The sequence below is a fragment of the Panthera uncia genome, chromosome D4 (assembly GCF_023721935.1).
Source record: "Panthera uncia isolate 11264 chromosome D4, Puncia_PCG_1.0, whole genome shotgun sequence".
Lineage (NCBI taxonomy): Eukaryota > Metazoa > Chordata > Mammalia > Carnivora > Felidae > Panthera > Panthera uncia.
The window spans coordinates 56,033,969-56,052,235 of NC_064807.1; the positions used below are offsets into that span (position 1 = coordinate 56,033,969).

Below are 18,267 nucleotides of genomic sequence, written 5' to 3' on the forward strand. Positions count from 1 at the left end.
GGGGGGGGGGGCCCCCCCGCCGGGGGGGGGGGGGGGGGGGGGGGGGGGGGGGGAGTAAAATGCTGTATTTAGGTAGAGTGTAATGGGTTCTGATTCCTAACAAACTCCTGGACATACCCACACCCAGCCTCCGACATGTAACACTTTCTCAGACATTCAGTCTGTTTCCTAGATGCACTAACTTCTAAATTCTTAAGAGCTTTACAGATGTCCTTCACTACCCCTACCCACTGAGACCCTATGATGCACTGATCTCTGATTCCCCAGCGTGTTTACTTTAATCTACCAAGTCTTGACTGTTCCACACTTAGATTATTAGATGCTTGACCTTGCTATCCTGTTGACATGTTTCTGGTTAACACTGGATTTCTTTAGAGAAATCCCTGATCCTAGCCCTGTGACTTCTTCTCTTCTTCCTGAATACCACTTTTTTTCCCTCCATTTGCTAACCATATCCTGCGTTGGTTTTTACTCCTGCCTTCTAATGCCTCCCCACCTTTGTCTGTTTTTTTCCACAGTGTCCCTGAAGTGGAGATTGCATTTTGAATTTGTAACATCGCGAGAACCAGGTTTGGTGCTCCTACCTCCCTTGGAACAGCCTGAGCCTGTCACCTGGACAGGGCCTGAGCAAGTGCCCGTAGACACCTTCAGCTGGGACCTTCCAATCAAGGTGCTGCCCACAAGCCCTACCCTGGCCTCATATGCAGCCCCAGGCCCCAGCACCAGCACCATAACCATCTGAAACTGACTCACCACGACGCTATCTTTCTTCAGGATACTGAGAACTCAGCACCTGGACTCTATAGTAGGGCCCATTTTCCCCACCTAGCTCCAGTGGCATGGACAATGAGAGGCAGGCTTTTAGCTGTAGCATTAATTTATTTATTCAGAATAAATTGGCAGCTGCTAGTGGTTTCCCTGGAAGTGGCAGCAGCAGTGGGCAGTTAGCGGAAGGGTGATCGGTTGAGTTTAGTTGGAGTGGGGAGCAGGGGCCCCAGGGGCAGGGGTGTTGGCTGAGCCCCATTCGGGGTCAGGCCCTCCCCCTTTGCAGGGCAGCCGAGGGTCAGATTTTTGCACCAGGGAGAATTGACAGGTTCCTGCCTCCTGACGTACCTCACACCCCGCGGGGAAGTCGATGGGATGCTGAGACCTGGGGAAGCAAAGCATGGGAAAGGAGTCAGCATGGTGAAGGCCCCCTTTATCCCTGCCCTACTTTCCTTCTCTGCCAGCATTCTTCCCATGTCTTTAGTGCCCTCTTGTTCCCTGTGTCTAAGCCCTGGCCTGCCATATATGGATTTTTTCGTTTCATAGCAGAAATATTTTCCCTCCAGACCGCCCCCTACATCCCTCACTTCGTAGCCTGCAGGCTTCTCTCTTTCTCTCACTCTTGTTGGCACCTTCAGGTTCAGCCAGCCTCATACCTCTATTCTGTTCATTTTCCCACCACAACAGTCTGGTTATACCCTGGCAGTCTGTGGTCACTCACGTGTCACAGCAGCCCACACCGACGGGATGCAGACAGGTACAATGGAAACAGTCCTTGCGGAGCCAAGACTCACCCAGGGTAAAATATTTCCCTTCATAGTGGCAGGGGGCTAGGGAAGAACAGGAGATGTTAGTGTGTGTGGGAGTGGTAGTGGCAGACAAAAATCACTTGTGGTCTGCAGTGGGAGAAAGTAAGTACACATCACCTCCATATTTAGTCTCTCCAATTTCCGAGCTGGAGGGAGTCTGGGTTTTCTGACAGAAGATCATCTCTAAGCCCCCCTCATCCCAACTCCCTCTGTCCTCGGCCTTTCCAAATACCTCCCCCAGCTTTACCTTGAGCTTGAAAGTAGCACTTGCTGTGGACTCCTGGCTGCTGGAGGAGCAGAGATATCACCAAGCAGATGATCCCCCAGCTTCCCAGGACTCCCTTCGCCTGTCCAGACCAGAGCATCATTAGGGTCATTCCTGCAGCACAGCCCTCTCGATCCCTTCTTGGCTTCTGTTCAGACTACTCTGGTCTTGTCTCTTTGGCTTTTCTTTGTTTTTCTCCTTGAGTCTTAGTTTCTGTCTTTCTCCCCTGGGCTCCTGTCTCACACCATCTCCTTGCCCTCTGCTCTCACAGGCTTGGGATGTTTATAAAGTGAGGACCCTGGCCCCCTGCTGAGCAGAGCTGGAAAAGCTGTAACTCTGTTTCCTGAGGTGAGGGCATGAAAACAAGAGGTCTAGCTTTAACAAGCTGTGAGAGCTGATTCATGCCCCGGCACAGCGAGGGGGAGGGAGGTGGCCATGGAAGGGGCACTGACTGGGCACTTCCCCAGCAAGGAGGTGGGAGGGGTAAGGGCCCCCAGGTGGTCCCCACATCTCTTCCCTGACCTGGAGAGGAGGAAGCATTCCCCCCCACCCCCAACACACACATACACACCAGGGGTGTGTGTGCTGGGATCCTTGCCTGGACCGGAGGGAGGCATTTCCTGGGGATGGCTAATCCTGCGCTCCAGCCAAACCCAGGAGCTGCAGTAGGGTGCGACAGCCAGAGGCTCCGGGAGAGCGAACCGACACCTGGAGTGGAGAATGTTTCTCTCAGACCCTAGGGCAGAGTCTCCCTGAAGTATGCTAGAGATGTGGGTGCTCCTCCGAGATGAGGAGGTGGGTGTCTCTTTTGCACAAGCCTACCGGGGATGCGCTTTCCATTGCTCGGTACCCCCAAACGTACGGCACATGCAAGATCTTCCCTTATCTGGGGACAGTTCTTTTAAAGAGGGACATCTCTAAATACTCTACTGGTATGAGTCACTCCGGTTTCACAGAGGTGCCCCTGTTTCCTCTAAGAACGAGAATTGAGGAGTCCTCGATGTCCTCTTTTGGGTTTCCTGCAGGCTCTGGAGAACCCCAAGATGGGTGATTAAGACTGTAGGTTATAGAGTCAGACTACTTGGATTCAGATCCTGATTCCACTTAAGAGCTGTGTGACCTTGGGCAAGCTACTTCAACTCTCTAGGCCCTTTTCCTTATCTTTAAATTGGGATAGTAATGCTAACTCAGGGTTGTTGTGAGGCTTTAAATGAGATGATGCGGGTAATGCTTTTAGCACTGTCCCTGGCACATGAGCCTCAGGAAATGGTAGCTGCTGTGGTTGGTGCGAAAGCTCAGATAAAATGGGGAGACATTCCTTTGTTTGAATGGTATTGAGCAGCTCTGCACAGCTGAGGACTTCTGTCGGGGGCTGCTATCTCCTATCACAGACTTCTGCCCTTTGTGCATTCGTGCTCCATGTCACCCTTACTACCTCTGGTTTGAGAAAAAAGTGTTGGGGGTAAACCCACTTTTCCTAGGTCAGTCAGTACCCTCACTTCTGCCCTGGGAGAAGGTGTCACTTTCTCATCCTTCCAGGTAACATTGGGACCCCTGCTTTTCTCATTAGGATTTTGATCCATTTCTTCCCATCCCTGCTCATGTGAACTCTCAAGTTCTCCTATTTGACCACTCTAATGCCAGCCATCTCTTTGGTACTAATGACACCTTTCTTTCACTTTGCCACACTCCAAAGACCTTTTTCTAGCTGTTCCTTTCCTGTCTGGAGGGCCACTTTGACCTTCTGTTTTTCCTTCTAAGTCTCCAGTCCATTTTACTGCAAGAGTCTCATTCCCTGCCACCCAGTGGATCGGATACAACTACTTCTGGCTGACCTTTTTAGAGGGCCACCCTGCCTCTCTCCTCTTCATTCAGAAACAACTTCGTCTGTCCACCTCAGACTCCCTATCTGTCCTCTTCCAAGTAAATGGCTTAAGTGGATGGAGATGCCAACTATATGTACCACATGTTCACCCTAGTCAGGTCTGATACCTTTTCTATTTCAGAGGAGTGCCAAGAGAAAAAAAATTCATGGTTGAGGCTGGGTGCCTTGATGCAGGCTGGTGTCTGGGAAACATGACCCTGGACTGCTCTCTTGGCTGGAGCAGGTGGATTAGGAGTCCTTTCTAGCACAAGGGCCCAGAAATCTTGTCAGTGGTCAGTAGCTCTGCTGCTACCTTTCTGGGGAAGGGGGGCCTGCTGATACCCTGGAAATCTGGGGCACAGAAAGCCTTTTGCTCCTGCAACCTGGAGCCGACCCAGTAGGGGGCAGACACGACTGGGGAGCTAGGAAGCTTGAAGGTGGTGATGATGCCGGCAGGCAAAGGGGGCCCAGTAGGGATTGGTGTGTGTGTGAGGTAATGGGGACAGAAGTGGGGGCCGCCTATAATGAAGATGAGGTAGGCATATGGGCAGGAGTAGGGGGCTTCTTTCTAGAAAGAAAGCCTGGGGCTGAGTCGGGATCCTTCTCACAGAATTTGGGGGAGGGGGGCGTGTCGGGGAGGTGTTGGTTGAATCCGCTTGCATTCCTGTTGGTGTGCACGTTCTTGTGTGCGTCTCTATAGCTGCTTGGGCCCCGAGGCCACGCTTGTGGTTGCTGTGTGTATGCTTATGTGTAGAAGAGGTCAGTGGTTAGGGCCCAACTCTGATTCCTGGGGCCGCGGCCGTTGGGAATGCCAGTTGCGGGGAGGGGGGGGGGGCGCGGCCAGTAGGGGGTGATTGGCGCGCGCGCGCGGGGACAGAAAAAACATCCGCCGGAGGCCCGGCCGGGCGGCGCTCCAGCAGTGCCCAGCAGGCAGGTGCGCGAGGCGAGGAAGTGAGCGCATTCCGGCCCCCCGGCCGCCGGCCCTCCGGTGAGTCACCGCCGACCCCCGCTGCCCGCTGCCGGATAGGAGGGACCGCAGAGGGGAGATTTGGGTGGCCGGAGCCCCTGAGGGTGGTGGTGGGGGGAACCCCTGCAGGGTTACCGTAGCGCTGGGGAGAGAGTTAAGGGAGGAAGGGTCCTGTGGGGTCGAGGTCCTGGTTTCACCCCAGGCGCGAAACCCCTAATAGACACTGAATACAGAACCCGTGACTGAATGGAGGCAGGCAGGGAGCCTCCCTTGGGAGAATCTTGGGGCAGGGAGAAGGCCCCAGAGAGCTCGTGTGGGAAGGGAAAGGGGCCCTGGGCAAAACAGCAAGCGGGTGAGACTGTCTGGGGAGGGGAGGAGTGTGGGGCTGTGGAGTGAGCGCGGAGGACTGGAGTGCTGGAGGATCACAGCGCCAGTGTAGGCCTTGGCGAGCCAGAACCTGTAGATGAAAGGAGACTTCATATCAGGTAGGAAGGTGGAAATGGCCAGACCCCAGACATAAGGTCTGCCCAGAGGCCTGTGTGCTCGGAGAGTGGAAGGTAGGTTTAGGGGGTGGTGGGACTTAAGGTTAGGTAGGTACCCTGTAGCCAAGTCATTAAAGGCTTTGAATGCTGGGGTGAGGAATTTGGATTTGGCCTTGCAGGTGGCAATGACGGCCTCTGAGCAAGAAGAGTAGTGACTGACTTAAAGGCAAGGTTATCTGTGTGTAACATTACTGCTTCCCATTCCGTCTTTGCTGAAGAATTAGGCATGGATATGCTAATTTTTATAGTCATTTAACACTGTGTAACTGCATTTATCAAACGATTAAGTGTTGGATTTTTAAAAATAGTAAAGTTGAAAAATCTGGTTCAATATTTGATTTAAAACCCAAAGTTGAGGCTATCAAGATTAGTTACATGGCATTGTCGTGCTTTTGTGCCCCTTTTTCTTGCAGTGACCTGAGTGAACTCTGTTTCTAGTGCCTCAGTTTTGTATCAGCACAATCCTTCTAGTTTTCCCCTCCTTCATCTTATGGTCTTTATTTTTAACCTTAACTTTCTTCTGTGCAGCCATTTAAACTGCCCTATAACCCAAACCAAGTAAAACATTTCTTGGAGTGGGGCACTGGGCTACGGTATACAAATAACCCAGCTTTACATATGTATTATATTATTATCTTCTGTGCACATGTATGTAACTGTGGAGTTTCTGTGTTTAGCCTGTGGCTGATAAAAAGAGAGAGAAAGCTAAAGCTGTTTTATTCACAATAGTATTTATATAACAGTACTTATTAGTCTGATTTCTAAAATCAACTCTATGATGGTATTTGTCTCAGAAACTGACGCTCATTCTATCATATCATGATCTTTATATTTATTTTGTCTTGGGCTGAAGGCAATTCCAAGAATTAGGATTTTAATAATTGATTTTAAAGATCTTTAAATCCTGCAGTTGCCTTTGGCCCCAAACAAGAAAATCTGGGTCAGTTAATTTTAAAAAAAGAAAATGATTTACTATATTGGGCCCTGCTGCTTTCTCCTGTGCTGTTTCAGTCCCAGCCCTACCTTATTCCCAGTGGCTTTTGCCTTCATTCCTTCTTTGCTCTGTGGGGCATCTTTGGAGGAAAACTTCACACCAACTTCCTCTACCATAAATTCTCTCCCTTCCTTCAACTCTACACTTCTCTTTGCCAATGTACACCACTACTTCTTCATTGATTTTTTTTTTTTTTTTTTTTAACCTACAGCCCTTTCTGGCTCTTTTCCATCTTTAACACTCTCTTGTTGAAATCTTCTCTTTTTCCTCCTTTCTGTTTGGTAAGACCTTAGATTTTTAAAAGATTGGATTTTACTTATTATTTATTCTGCATGATCTGTCTTCCTTCCTCTTCTCTCACCTTTTTCTGATTTGGGGCTGTTTGTAAACCCTGTTATGCTTGCTTTGACCAACGCTTCAACCTTCCCCTTGTGATTAAGCATTCTTCCTCTAGGTACAGCAGAAAACGCTTATGTTTCCACTCTTTTTCCTACAAGGAAAAGTTTTCAAATTTACATCGACTTCAGCCTCTTCTTCCAACATTTTGCATCCAGCAGCATGACGTGGTCAATTGTAAAGTCCATTGAGTGACTCCACTTAAGCTTGATGTTGTGCTAGGCACTGAATAGTGAATTTCACAATCCTGGCACCAGTTTCCTCAGCAATTGCCAACAATAGATATTACCACATGCGTGCGTGTGAATTCTTTCGTGTATATGCTAAAATGCACAGATAGTATAACAAGTCAGTATGTGTGTATGAATTTATGTTCAGGATATGACATTATAATCAAGGTAAGTGCATTTTGGGGTAGAAGATGAGGATGGGTAAGTTGATAGCTAGGATAGAAGGTTAACAGACATCATCCTTTGGTATTCTGTATTCAGATGAGAAAGATGAGTGGAGCCATTCCTATACAGATGAGATCACACGAAGGAGGCTGAGTTTCAGGAGTTGTGAGAGATGACAAGGAAGGGTTTGGTGAACGGCAGGAGGATGGGATAGAGGGGCCAGAGTCCAAGAACATTCCTATACTCAGCTTGGTACTCTCTCTGGCAGAGAATAGAAAAGATTGTCTGGTTGTAGTAGTGGTTTCAACTATGATCAAGATTCCATTAATAACCCATATTGAAGTTTTCTACCTTGTCTCTGTGCCATTTGAACCATTCTTAACAAGTTCTTACCATTTTTTTTTCTCCTTACGAACTATTACGTTCATGATAGCCCCTACCACCAATAATTAGCCCCTAGCTAACCACCATTAATTTTGACTAAATTACCTGGCTACTTATAAATTTTCATTGTTCCTGCCTGCTCTACAATCTATTTATGGCAGTAGTGACTTTTAAAATTCTATTTATGACTCTCACTTTTATTTATAAATTGCTCTCTTCTTAAAATTATAGACTCAAAACTAGATACTTAGAAGGCATCTAGTTCTTTGTTGTCTCTGAAAGATGATCAAGTTGATCTTTGCTTTCTCTGTATTGAATAAAATGGGTTACTTCCTCCTGCAGTCAGAGGCCACCCCTTCTGTTATCTGGCTCTAGGTACTAGAGGCTTGTTAAGCTGAAATCTGGCTTCTTATAGCATCTCATTTTCCCCCTTAGTTCTGCTCTTTGAAATGATATGGAAGAAATCGACTTGTTTTTCAGTGTGGCACTCTTTAAAGATTTGAAAAGCGTTTGTTTTTTGTTAGCTATTTGTCTAAGCTTTTTTCTTTAGCACTGTCTAATAGAACTTTCTGTGATGATAGAAATGTTCTCTACCTGTCTTGGCTAATCAGTAGCCACTAGTCACATGTGGCTTTTGAGCACTTGAAATATGGCTAGTGTGAGGAATGGAATTTTAAATTTTAATTTTTTTTTTTTAACGTTTATTTACTTTTGAGACAGAGAGAGACAGAGCATGAACGGGGGAGGGTCAGAGAGAGAGAGGGAGACACAGAATCTGAAACAGGCTCCAGGCTCTGAGCTGTCAGCACAGAGCCCGACGCGGGGCTCGAACTCACTAGCCGTGAGATCATGACCTGAGCTGAAGTCCGATGCTTAACTGACTGAGCCACCCAGGTGCCCCTGGAATTTTAAATTTTAATTAATTTAAATGTAAATAGCCATATGAGGTGAGTGGCTGTTGTGTTAGTACAGCTCTAAACTCAGAGTTAGTATGTTGTCATATGGCTGTCTTTTGGCTACTCCATAAATCTTATGGTCATTTCAAAAAATGGTAAAAATGTGTGTAACTGGGCTCTTGGTCTGCCTAAAGGCCAGTCTTCTATGTTGTCACAGCTGAGAAACAACACAAACCCAAAGCCTTGATGAGTAATGTCAGTTTTTATTGAAGGGGTAAAAGATGAAGGTTAGAATCTCATCTCTCATATACCAAAAGCAATGCTTAAGAAAAAATTTCTCAGGGCGCCTGGGTGGCTTAGTTGGTTAAGCGTCCAACTCTTGATTTCAGCTCAGGTCACAATCTCTCGGTTTGTGAGATCAAGCCCTGCCCTGCGTCAGGCTCTGTTGCTGACAGCACAGTGTGGAACCTGCTTGGGATTCTTTCCCTCTTCCCCTCTGTCTGCCCCTCCCCTGCTTGTGCTTGCTCGCTCTCAAATAAACATTAAAAAAAAAAGGGGAGGGGGGAGAAATCTGCATTTAATCTCTTCCCCAAAGAGAAAGAGTCCCTGAGGTCCCTCTCCCTCAAGTGGCTAACAAATCTCTCCCTTCTCTTTTCCCTTCTTTCCCCAAAACATATTTTCTCCTCCTCTTTGAACCTTACTCCTCTATTCTCTTTGAGTACCACCCTCTTCTCCTTTGAGGAGAGTTCTTAGCTGTGCTCCTCTTCAACTTCCCTTCCCTTCCCTTTTAGTATGTCTGCTTGGGAAAATCAAGCAACTTTCCCCCTACCTATCTTTCTAGGGGCAGGACTCGGGAATGAGAGATTAGGGCTATAGTGTCATAAATAATTTTTCTTTTCCTTTCTCACATAATTCCTGACCTCCTCCTAGGAGTCCTCCTGTTTTCTTATCATTGCTGAAGAGTTTCTATGTAGCATTCTTTTACATAAGAATCTCTGTTGTCTTCTTTCATTCCATGTCAATGCTTGACACATACTAATAAAGCTCCTTCTTCACAGTTCCTTTACCCATTTTCCTTTTTCTTTCTTTTTTCTTTCCTTCTTTCCTTCCTTCTTTCTTTTTTCTTCTTTTTAAAAGTATTTTTAATGTTTATTTATTTTTGAGACAGAGAGAGACAGAGCATGAGTAGGGGAGGGGCAGAGAGAATGGGAGACACAGAATCCGAAGCAGGCTCCAGGCTCCCAGCTGTCAGCACAGAGCCCAATGCGGGGCTCAAACTTGTCAACTGCGAGATCATGACCTGAGCCAAAGTCAGACACTCAACCGACTGAGCCACCCAGGTGCCTCCCCTCTTTTTTTTGACTTATGTTATTTTTAATAGATTTATCTTCTCTTTACCTGTCTTCTACATAGGGAGGGGCTGTATCCATTGAGGGAATGGCATTCCTTTCCCACTCTTGTCACCCAATGCCTCGTCCTCCCTTGATTTTTTCTTTGGCTTACCATCATTGTCCATACCTACCTCCCTCTCCTCCAATCTCCTCTTTATCCATATCTTTAATAACATTTACTATTTTTTAAAATGATTTTGGGGGTCTCATTTTTTCCAGAGGTCCTCACACAATTCTCTGTGCCGTGACCTAAAACTGTGTATGTAGCATTGATTTCTGTGGTTTGGAGGTGATGGGGTTGAGGGGCAGAATATCCTCAACCATGGCGCTGATGTTTTGGACTGGATAATCCTTTATTGTTGGGGGGCAGTCCTGTGAACTGTGGGATGTTTAGCAGCATCCCTGACCTCCACTGTGACCACCAGAAATATTTCCAGACATTGCCACATGTCCCCCTGGAGGGCAAAATCCACCACTACCCTCCCTGCCTATGTTGAGAACTACTATGCTGTAATATGGGCTTTCTGAAATGGATAGGTGGTTGTACTTTTTCTCTCCAGCTGCCAATTTGTTTGCTTAGCCTGGGTTTTCAAAAGTGCGGTCTTTGTCTTACTTGGTAGGAGGTAGCTTCTTAAAATTGCAGGTTTCTGAGCTCATCCTAGACCTATTGAATCGGAAACATTGGAAGTGGAATCTGTAAATCTGATTTTTACAAGACGCTACCCCCTCTTCTCCCCTAACCAGGTAATTCTTTTGCCCTAGGCTTGACCCTCCTGTGGCATAACTGCTGCATTACCCACATTTTTTTCCTGCAAATCTTGCTGGTGCTCCAGCTTTGCTTCCGCTCTTGGCCCCATGATGCCAACACAAATAAGGAGGCCTCAGGTTACCAGGACAACTGGAGCACAGGAAACCGTAAAGACTCTGAGCTCCTACAGGCATCATGGACTGTGGCTATCCTGGCTTGATTTCTCTTGGGGGCTCAGTCATACTTTCTATTCCCCATTCCCAAACTACCCAGACTGGCAGATACACAGGCCCAATCCACAGATCCTAATTATACAGACTGGGTGGTGGAATCTATAATGGGTGGAATGGAGAAGGGTAAATGAAGCTCTGTTACTCACACCATTGATATTCCGTGTCATGTTGGTGGTAATTGAATTTTTATACTGGTGAGAATTATATTCACCTGAGAGTTGATGTGATGACAGGCTTTGGAATCAGGATGCATAATACTATTTCTATTATTTATAGTTGCTTCAGTGAACCTTGAGTCTTGAATCTTTTTGGATCCCTGGATAGAGGTTTTCACAATTAGCTTTGGGTCAAAAGATTTAGCAATCTGATAAACTGAGAACAGCTAACGTTTAGCAAGAAAAGAATAGTTCCCAGATAATGAGTTTGAGTTCTATTTACATTTCATTATAAAGCTAGTCTTTGTTTTAAGGTAGATCATCTGGTTTGATTAAGTCTCTAAAGCCATGAATAAATGAAAATTTGCTTGCACATATGGGCACTTAGATGCCTAGAAAATGTTGAATTGATCCAGAGCTGGAGCAGGCCACCTCCATGGAGCATCATGGCAGGTGAGAGCAAGAGGAAATAAAGGGTGATAAGGTTGACTTGATAGCTCTTTTCAAATAGTTGAAGGATTCTCCTGTGGAGGAGGGGTCAGATTTACTTGCTTTAGTTCCAGAAGGTAGAATAAGCACCTTTATTTCAGATGACAGTGATAGAGGGACAGACTTTGGTTCAGTAAGGAAGAATGTTTGATTAATTGGCTGACCTCAGACTGGAATGAGCTGAACGGTTAGTGAATTATTTGTGATGGTATTGTTTATATGGAGGTTAGAGTACTGATTGCACAAGGTTTGGATGAGATTTGGGACATTAAATTGAGTTTGGCCTGGAAGAAAAGCAGGCAAATTTATTGGAGGTCAATTTACCCTTTCTATTACATGATTCTGTGGCAACTCTTAAAGTCATTACTGTTTTCCTAGGCACCTCTGCCAAGTTTACCCCCCTGAGTCATTGAATATTAGAGTTGGTAGTAGAGTCTTTAGAAATTTCTCAAATGTTCTCTAGTCCTCTGGAGATATCTCAAGAATGTCACAGAGGTGGCTGAGAGAAGTGAGATGAAGGACAGCTGAGGCTCTGAGCCTTTTCCCAAGGCTTTAGCCAGAAGAGTCTTGCCTTTTTTCCCCCCCAGAAAAAAAAAAAGGGGGAAGGGGGTTCTACTGGAAAAAAATTGTAAAAGCCCTGATATCCTAAGTTCTTCATTTTACTGACAGAGAAACTAAGATACGGAGCAGAGAAGTGTCTTGCCAGAAGTCACACAGCCAATACATTTCAGGGTTGGAATTCAAATTTAGCTCTTCTAATTCCAGGCTTCAAATCTACTAGTCTAACTTCTTATAATTCAGTAATAAGTTTCTCTCCATTTCTCTGGCTCCACTATAAGCCAGAATTTTATTTCTTCAGATCTATCCCCTGTTAGCTGCTGAACAGGTCTCTCTGCTACCCAATCTCTCCTTCTTCTGGTCTATACTATATTCACAGCTGCCATGTTATACTTCTTGAAGCATTGTCTTTATCATGAGATTTCCCTGCTGAAGAACCTTCTCTGTATTGCCTAGAAGGACTTTTCAGCCTGACACATTGTTAGTATTCTTTAGGATCCTTATTGTTCAACTAGCTGAACTTTTGCCCAAGTCCATCCTGTTATGGGTAATTAAAGGGCTATATAGAATAGTGAGATTAACTGAGTCCCACCCTACTTATAGACACCACTTTTGGCAGGATTTTTGTGTGGAGAGTTTTAATCAGGCATGATGAAAAGATACAAAAGAAATAGAAGATTACAGCTCGTAAACGGCAAGTTGCACAACAATATGTATAATACCCAATTTATGTGATACATACAGTTATTTGTTTACAAACAATGAGATGTATAGAAAGCATCTGGAAGAAAATACACCAAACTGATAACAGAAATTTTTTTTAGTTTAATTTTTGAGAGACAGGGTAAGCAGGGGAGGGGCAGAGAGAGAGGGAGACAGAGAATCCCAAGCGGGCTCTGTACTGCCAGCGCGGAGCCTGATGGGGGACTGTGAGATCATTACCTGAGCTGAAACGAAGTTAGGCGCTCAATCAACTAAGCCACCAAGGCACCCCTATAACAGACATTGACTCTAAGGAGGGAGATTGAAAAACAATGGCGGAGAGCATAGGAAGAGGGGACTTAAAAGATTTATTTCTCCATTGAGGAGAACCTCACAGGATGGAAGGGAGACCTAAGGAACCAGGCTTGGAACTGACAGAGAAAGAACTGCTCGACTATCTTGCTTGGTTTCAGTGGAGGGAGGGAAAACTTGATTTTACTCTCCCAACAAACATGTACATAGAACGGGGGAGTTAATTGTCTGAAATGACATCAGAGTACTCTTAGGAAGTGAGCATGGATGCTGTGAACTAGAAATGACAAATGTCCACTGAATTCATCACCCCTACCCTCATTTCTTTTTTTTTTTTTTTAAGTTTAGTTTGAGAGAGAGAGAGAGCACAAGTGGGGACGAACAGAGACAGAGAGAATCCAAAGCAGGCTCCACACTGTCAGCGCAGAGCATGATGTGGGGCTTGAATTCATGAACTGCAAGATCATAACCTGAGCCGGAATCAAGAGTCAGACTGTCTCGTAACCAACTGAGCCACCCAGGTGCCCCTCTCCACCTGCCCCCTCATTTGTTGGGGGGTGCCCCCTCCGCTTTCTTCTAAGTACAGGAAGGACACAAAGCAAAAATACAACCTGCCACTTCCCTCCCTACCTGCTCTATCTTGCAGTCTCTCATCCTCTTAACTCAATGCACCTCAGTCCCTAGTAAATGTTAAAACCACACCACAGGACTTGAACTAAGCCAGTAAAGAAAGGTCTAAGATGGAGGTGTAGATAAAAAATAGCTTTGGGGCACCTGGGTGACTCAGTTGGTTAAGTGTCCAACCTTGGCTCAGGCATGATCTCATGGTTTGTGGGTTCGAGCCCCACATTGGGCTCTGCACTGACAGCTTGGAGTCTGGAGCCTACTTCAGATTCTGTCTCTCTTTCTCTCTGCCTCACCCTGATTGTGCTGTCTCTCTCAAAAATAAATAAATAAACATAAAAAAATAGCTTTCTTCAGCTGTTATCCTTGCTTAGGCCTGATTTTTTATTTTTTATTTTTAATGAAATCTATTTTATTCCATTCATTCATTCATTCATTTAGAGAGAGGGCACAAGTGAGCAAGGGCAGAGAGAGAATCCCAGGAGGGACAGGCCTGATTTTTATTTTTATTTTTTTAAGTAAATCTGATTTTATTTTATTTTATTTTTTATTATTTATTTATTTAGAGGGCACAAGTGAGCAAGGGGCAGAGAGAGAGAGAGAGAGAATCCTAGGAGGGACAAAGAAGCAGGGCTCACTCAAAGAGGGACTCGTGCTCACCCAAAGTAGGGCTCGAGCTCACCTGATGTGGGACTCAAAACTCATGAACTGTGAGATCATGTCCTGAGCCAAAGTCAGATGCTTATTGACTGAGCTACCCGGCACCCTAAGCCTGATTTTTCTTATTATTATTATCAAAAAACATTTTTTAATGTTTATTTTTGAGAGAAACAGCCCATGTGGGGGAGGGGCAGGGAGAGAGGGAGACACAGAATCTGAAGCAGGCTCCAGGCTCTGAGCTGTCAGCACAGAGTGGGGCTCAAATCCATGGACCATGAGATCATGACCTGAGTCAAAGTTGGAAGCTTAACCGACTGAGCCACCCAGACACCCCACCCGAAGCCTGATTTTTAAAAAATTAAACTAGGTTCATCAGGAGAGGATGTGCAAATTCACTAACTTCTGTGAATTAGAAAACAAATTCTAAGGTACTGCATTTCCACTGGACAGAACCCATTTCTCTGGTGTGTTTCAGAAGGCTGACCGGTAAAGGATAATTCTATACTATATATGGGCTGCTAAACCTCTGTAATGATTTGCTGGCCAGCCACTGTTGGTAATAAAAAAGACTTTAACTCCTTAACTGTTGCAAAATAATTATTTTTTCAACTTTACAGAAATATAATTTACAAGCAAGATGATGTATGTGTTTTCAAGTGTACAACGTAGATGTTTGCACTTATATGATCATCTTCCCAGACTAGTCATTTCTGTTACCCCCCGACACACACACACAAAGTCCCCCGTTACCCTTTGCGGTCTCCCCTCACCCCACCCCAGACATCCACTGATTATATTTCTATCACTGTAGATTAGTTTTACCTATTGTAGAGGTTGATATAAATGGAATCATACAGTATGTGTCCTGTTCTTAGCTTCTTTAATTCGGCATTACGTTTTTCATATCCATTCATGTTTTTGTGTATGTCAGTAATTTATCCCTTTTTATTGCTGAGTAGTATTTCATTGTTGGATATGCCACAATTACTTCCCCAGCATTTAATGATATTGAGTTTGTCCATTCATCTGCTGATGGACATTTAGGTTGCTTTCTACTTTTTAAAAAAAGTTTATTCATTTTGGGAGAGAGAAGGAGAAAGTGTGCGTGTGCGCACATGCATACGTGTGCAAGTTAAGGGGGAACAGAGAGAGAAGAAGAGAGAGAATCCCAAGAAGGCTTTGTGCTGTCAGCACGGAGCTGACGGAGGGCTCAATTTCACCAGTTATGAGATCATGACCTGAGCCAAAAATCAGGAGTCGGGGGCGTAACTGACTGAGCCACCCAGGCACCCCTAGTATTGTCAGTGTTTAAAATCATTCTATTAAAATTTTTTTTGATGTTTATTTATTTTTGAGAGAATGTGTGTGCAAATGGGGGAGGGGCAGAGAGAGAGAGAGACAGAATGTAAAGCAGGCTCCGTGCTGTCAGTGCAGAGCCCAACATGGGGCTCAAACTCACAAACTGTGAGATCATGACCTGAGCCGAGGTCGGATGCTCAACCAATGGAGCCACCCAGGCGTTCCAAGGTTTGTAGTGATATCTCATTGTGGTTTTAATTTGCTTTTCCCTGGCAATTAATGATACTGGGCATCTTTTCATGTGCTTATTTGCCACCAGTATCTCATATTTGGTGAAGTCTATTTAAATCTTTTGCCTATTTAAAAAATTGGAATGTTGGTCTTATTGCTGTAAGAGTTCTTTATATATTCAAAATACAAGTGAGTATATGAATTGTGAGTATATGTGAGTATATGAATTGAAAATATTCCCCCTGGTGAGTGACTTGCCATTTTTCCTTGTGTCTTTTGAACAGCAGAAGTTTTAAATTTTGGTGAAGGCTGATTTCTTACTTTTTTTTTTCTTTTACAGTTAGTGCTCTTTGTGCCCTGCACAAGAAATCTTTGCTTACAACAAAGTCACAGATTTTCTCCTGTGTTTTCTTCTATATCTAGAAATCTTATAGTTTTAACTTTTATACCTAGGTCTTTTTTGTGCTAATTATCCATTTCGATCACTTCTTTAGCTTTTCTTCCCTGCATAACAAATACAGTAAGAAAGGAAGAATCTGAAATAAAGGTGATTACCTCTCAGAAAAGGATGTATTGTAGAATAGATTTTAAACATTTGTTGTGTGTACTGTTGTCTTCATGCAATATTCATTAATTTTTTATGTTTATTTTTGAGAGAGAGTGCATGCTTGCACGTGTGCGCACGAGTGGGGAAGGGACAGAGAGAGAGACAGAGGATCTGAAGTGGGCTCCATCCAGCTGCGTGCTGGCAGCACAGAGCCCGATGTGGGGCTCAAACTCACGAAATCATAGTAAGTGATCTCATGCTCCTGTCACTATTGAGATATAGTGACCAGACTTTGGTTTATACAAAACAGTTTGGTTTTGTCTCTAATCCTGTTTTTGGTAATATCTTTTTGCCAAAAGAGTTTGCTGTTAGTATCATCACGGAACTCCTAGTTCTCTTTCCTGATAACCAGAGAACTAGATATCTCCTATAACTAACCGATCATATGTTCCTTAAAGCCAGTCATACTTTATTTGTGTTAATGATACCACCATTCTACAAGCCACCTCAAGTATCAGTAATAAGTGTTATTTACTATTAACATTAATAAACTAGTACAAATGTTAATAACCAAATAACAAGTGGTGTTAATTCAGAGCAGGATGAGATCACTATGGCTGAGGATAACCTTCATAGAAGAAGTAAGGATTGAACTAGTTCTGAAAGATGAGTAAGATTTTGATATATACAAACAGGGCAGATTGATTTGGATTAATGGATTTGAGGAAGACGAGAGTAAGGATCAGTACATGCGTCATTCATGGTGTGACTCCCCTGTCTGTTTATAGTGGACATCATTAATCCATCATGGAACTCATTCTTGTTGGTAAAACTGGAACTAGATAGTAGGAAGAGAAATGTAGACATTAAATGGAGAGATATTGTAAAAGAGGCATCGGTGAGACTTTGTGAAAATGTCTGACCTAGGAGGTCAAGATATGGGGCATTTCCCAGGTGCACTAGGGAAGTCCTCAGTGCAGAGACTATGAAGGGCTTCTGTTGCATCTGTGCTGAATGTACAAGCATCTGAGGGGTGTGGTGTGATAAGCATCATAACCAGACTCAGAAAAATAGCGCCAGGAGAAGACAGTGCAATGTAATCCATCCATTGCTCTGGAGATCTGGGAAGCCAGAGGCCCGCTCGCTCAAGGAGTCCCAACTTTTTCTTGCTGCTACAAAGTCCCCTTCCCCCTCATACGTCCAAATTCATCTCAGAGAAGTGGGAGAGAGGTGACTCTCTAAGAGACCAAGCAATTTTTATTCAAGAGAGTCTGAGCAGTACCTTAAAGATTAAATGATCAGATCTATTTTAAATGGGTTGGGCACTTCTGAAGGATGTGGTATCAGCAACTGTGAAGATGTATAAAACCTTCATGTGAATAGAGGGTGCCAGTCAAGTCATCCACTACCTTTGATGAGGTAAGGCAGGACTGCATGTGGAATGATGCAGGCCTGTGTACCTGTTGCCAAGAGGGGCTGATTGGGCCCATCTAAGTAGGTTAGGATAGATGCCAGAGGCATGTGGCCTACCTGATCAGGTAGCTCAGTGCACTTAGCTTCAGGGGGACTGTTTATCCATGTCTACCTGTCTCAGCACCACCCGTGTCCCAATGCTGGCTACACTCACTCATTGCCAAGAAAAGCATATGGTTGAACAGCTTCAAGAGAATAGGTGTTAACTCTTCCTTAAATGTTTGGTAGAATTCCCTGGAAAGCCATCTGGCCCCGGACTCTTGTTTTTTTGGGGGAGATTTTTTATTACTAATTTGATTTCTTGACTGGTTATGGGTCTGTTCAAAGTTTCTATTTCTTCCTGTTTCAGTTTGGGAAGAAAAGCGTATGGTTGAAACACATCTGTTACCCCTGGCCTTGTCAAACCTGTGAGGACAGATTCTTGTAGTCTGCTATTTCCCGCAGCATCCCTCTTTTATCTCTCCTCATCCTAAGGAACCCATTTTGTTTTTAAGAACCCATTTTTTGAGGAGCCATCCAAATTATCTCGATTTTGTCATTTACTCATTTTTTAAATTTATTCTGATGT

General features: G+C 44.6%; 2 protein-coding genes and 1 long non-coding RNA gene across 4 annotated transcripts in view; 2 read left to right on the forward strand and 1 right to left on the reverse strand.

Moving 5' to 3' along the window:
• RGP1 (RGP1 homolog, RAB6A GEF complex partner 1) overlaps nt 1–924 on the forward strand; it is a 3,708-nt gene extending 2,784 nt beyond the window's left edge. Inside the window, exon 8 of the mRNA XM_049626101.1 lies at nt 519–924. Within this exon, the coding sequence (XP_049482058.1) occupies nt 519–742 (224 nt within the window). The 3' untranslated portion in view covers nt 743–924. The remainder of the gene's footprint in view (nt 1–518) is intronic.
• On the reverse strand, nt 860–4,338 carry MSMP (microseminoprotein, prostate associated). Its single transcript, XM_049626130.1, has 4 exons — nt 3,832–4,338; nt 1,822–2,547; nt 1,487–1,595; nt 860–1,150 (listed from the first exon to the last, which is right to left on the reverse strand). Exons 2-4 carry the CDS (start codon nt 1,949–1,951, stop codon nt 970–972), a joined length of 420 nt encoding a protein of 139 aa, XP_049482087.1. The 5' UTR covers nt 1,952–2,547; nt 3,832–4,338; the 3' UTR covers nt 860–969.
• Nucleotides 4,339–4,557: 219 nt separating this feature from the next.
• Nucleotides 4,558–18,267, forward strand: part of LOC125919455 (uncharacterized) — a 33,544-nt gene continuing 19,834 nt past the window's right edge. Inside the window, exon 1 of one of the 2 annotated variants that reach the window (XR_007456794.1) lies at nt 4,558–4,691. This is a non-coding gene — a long non-coding RNA (uncharacterized LOC125919455). The remainder of the gene's footprint in view (nt 4,692–18,267) is intronic. The other variant, XR_007456792.1, reaches the window with a different exon arrangement.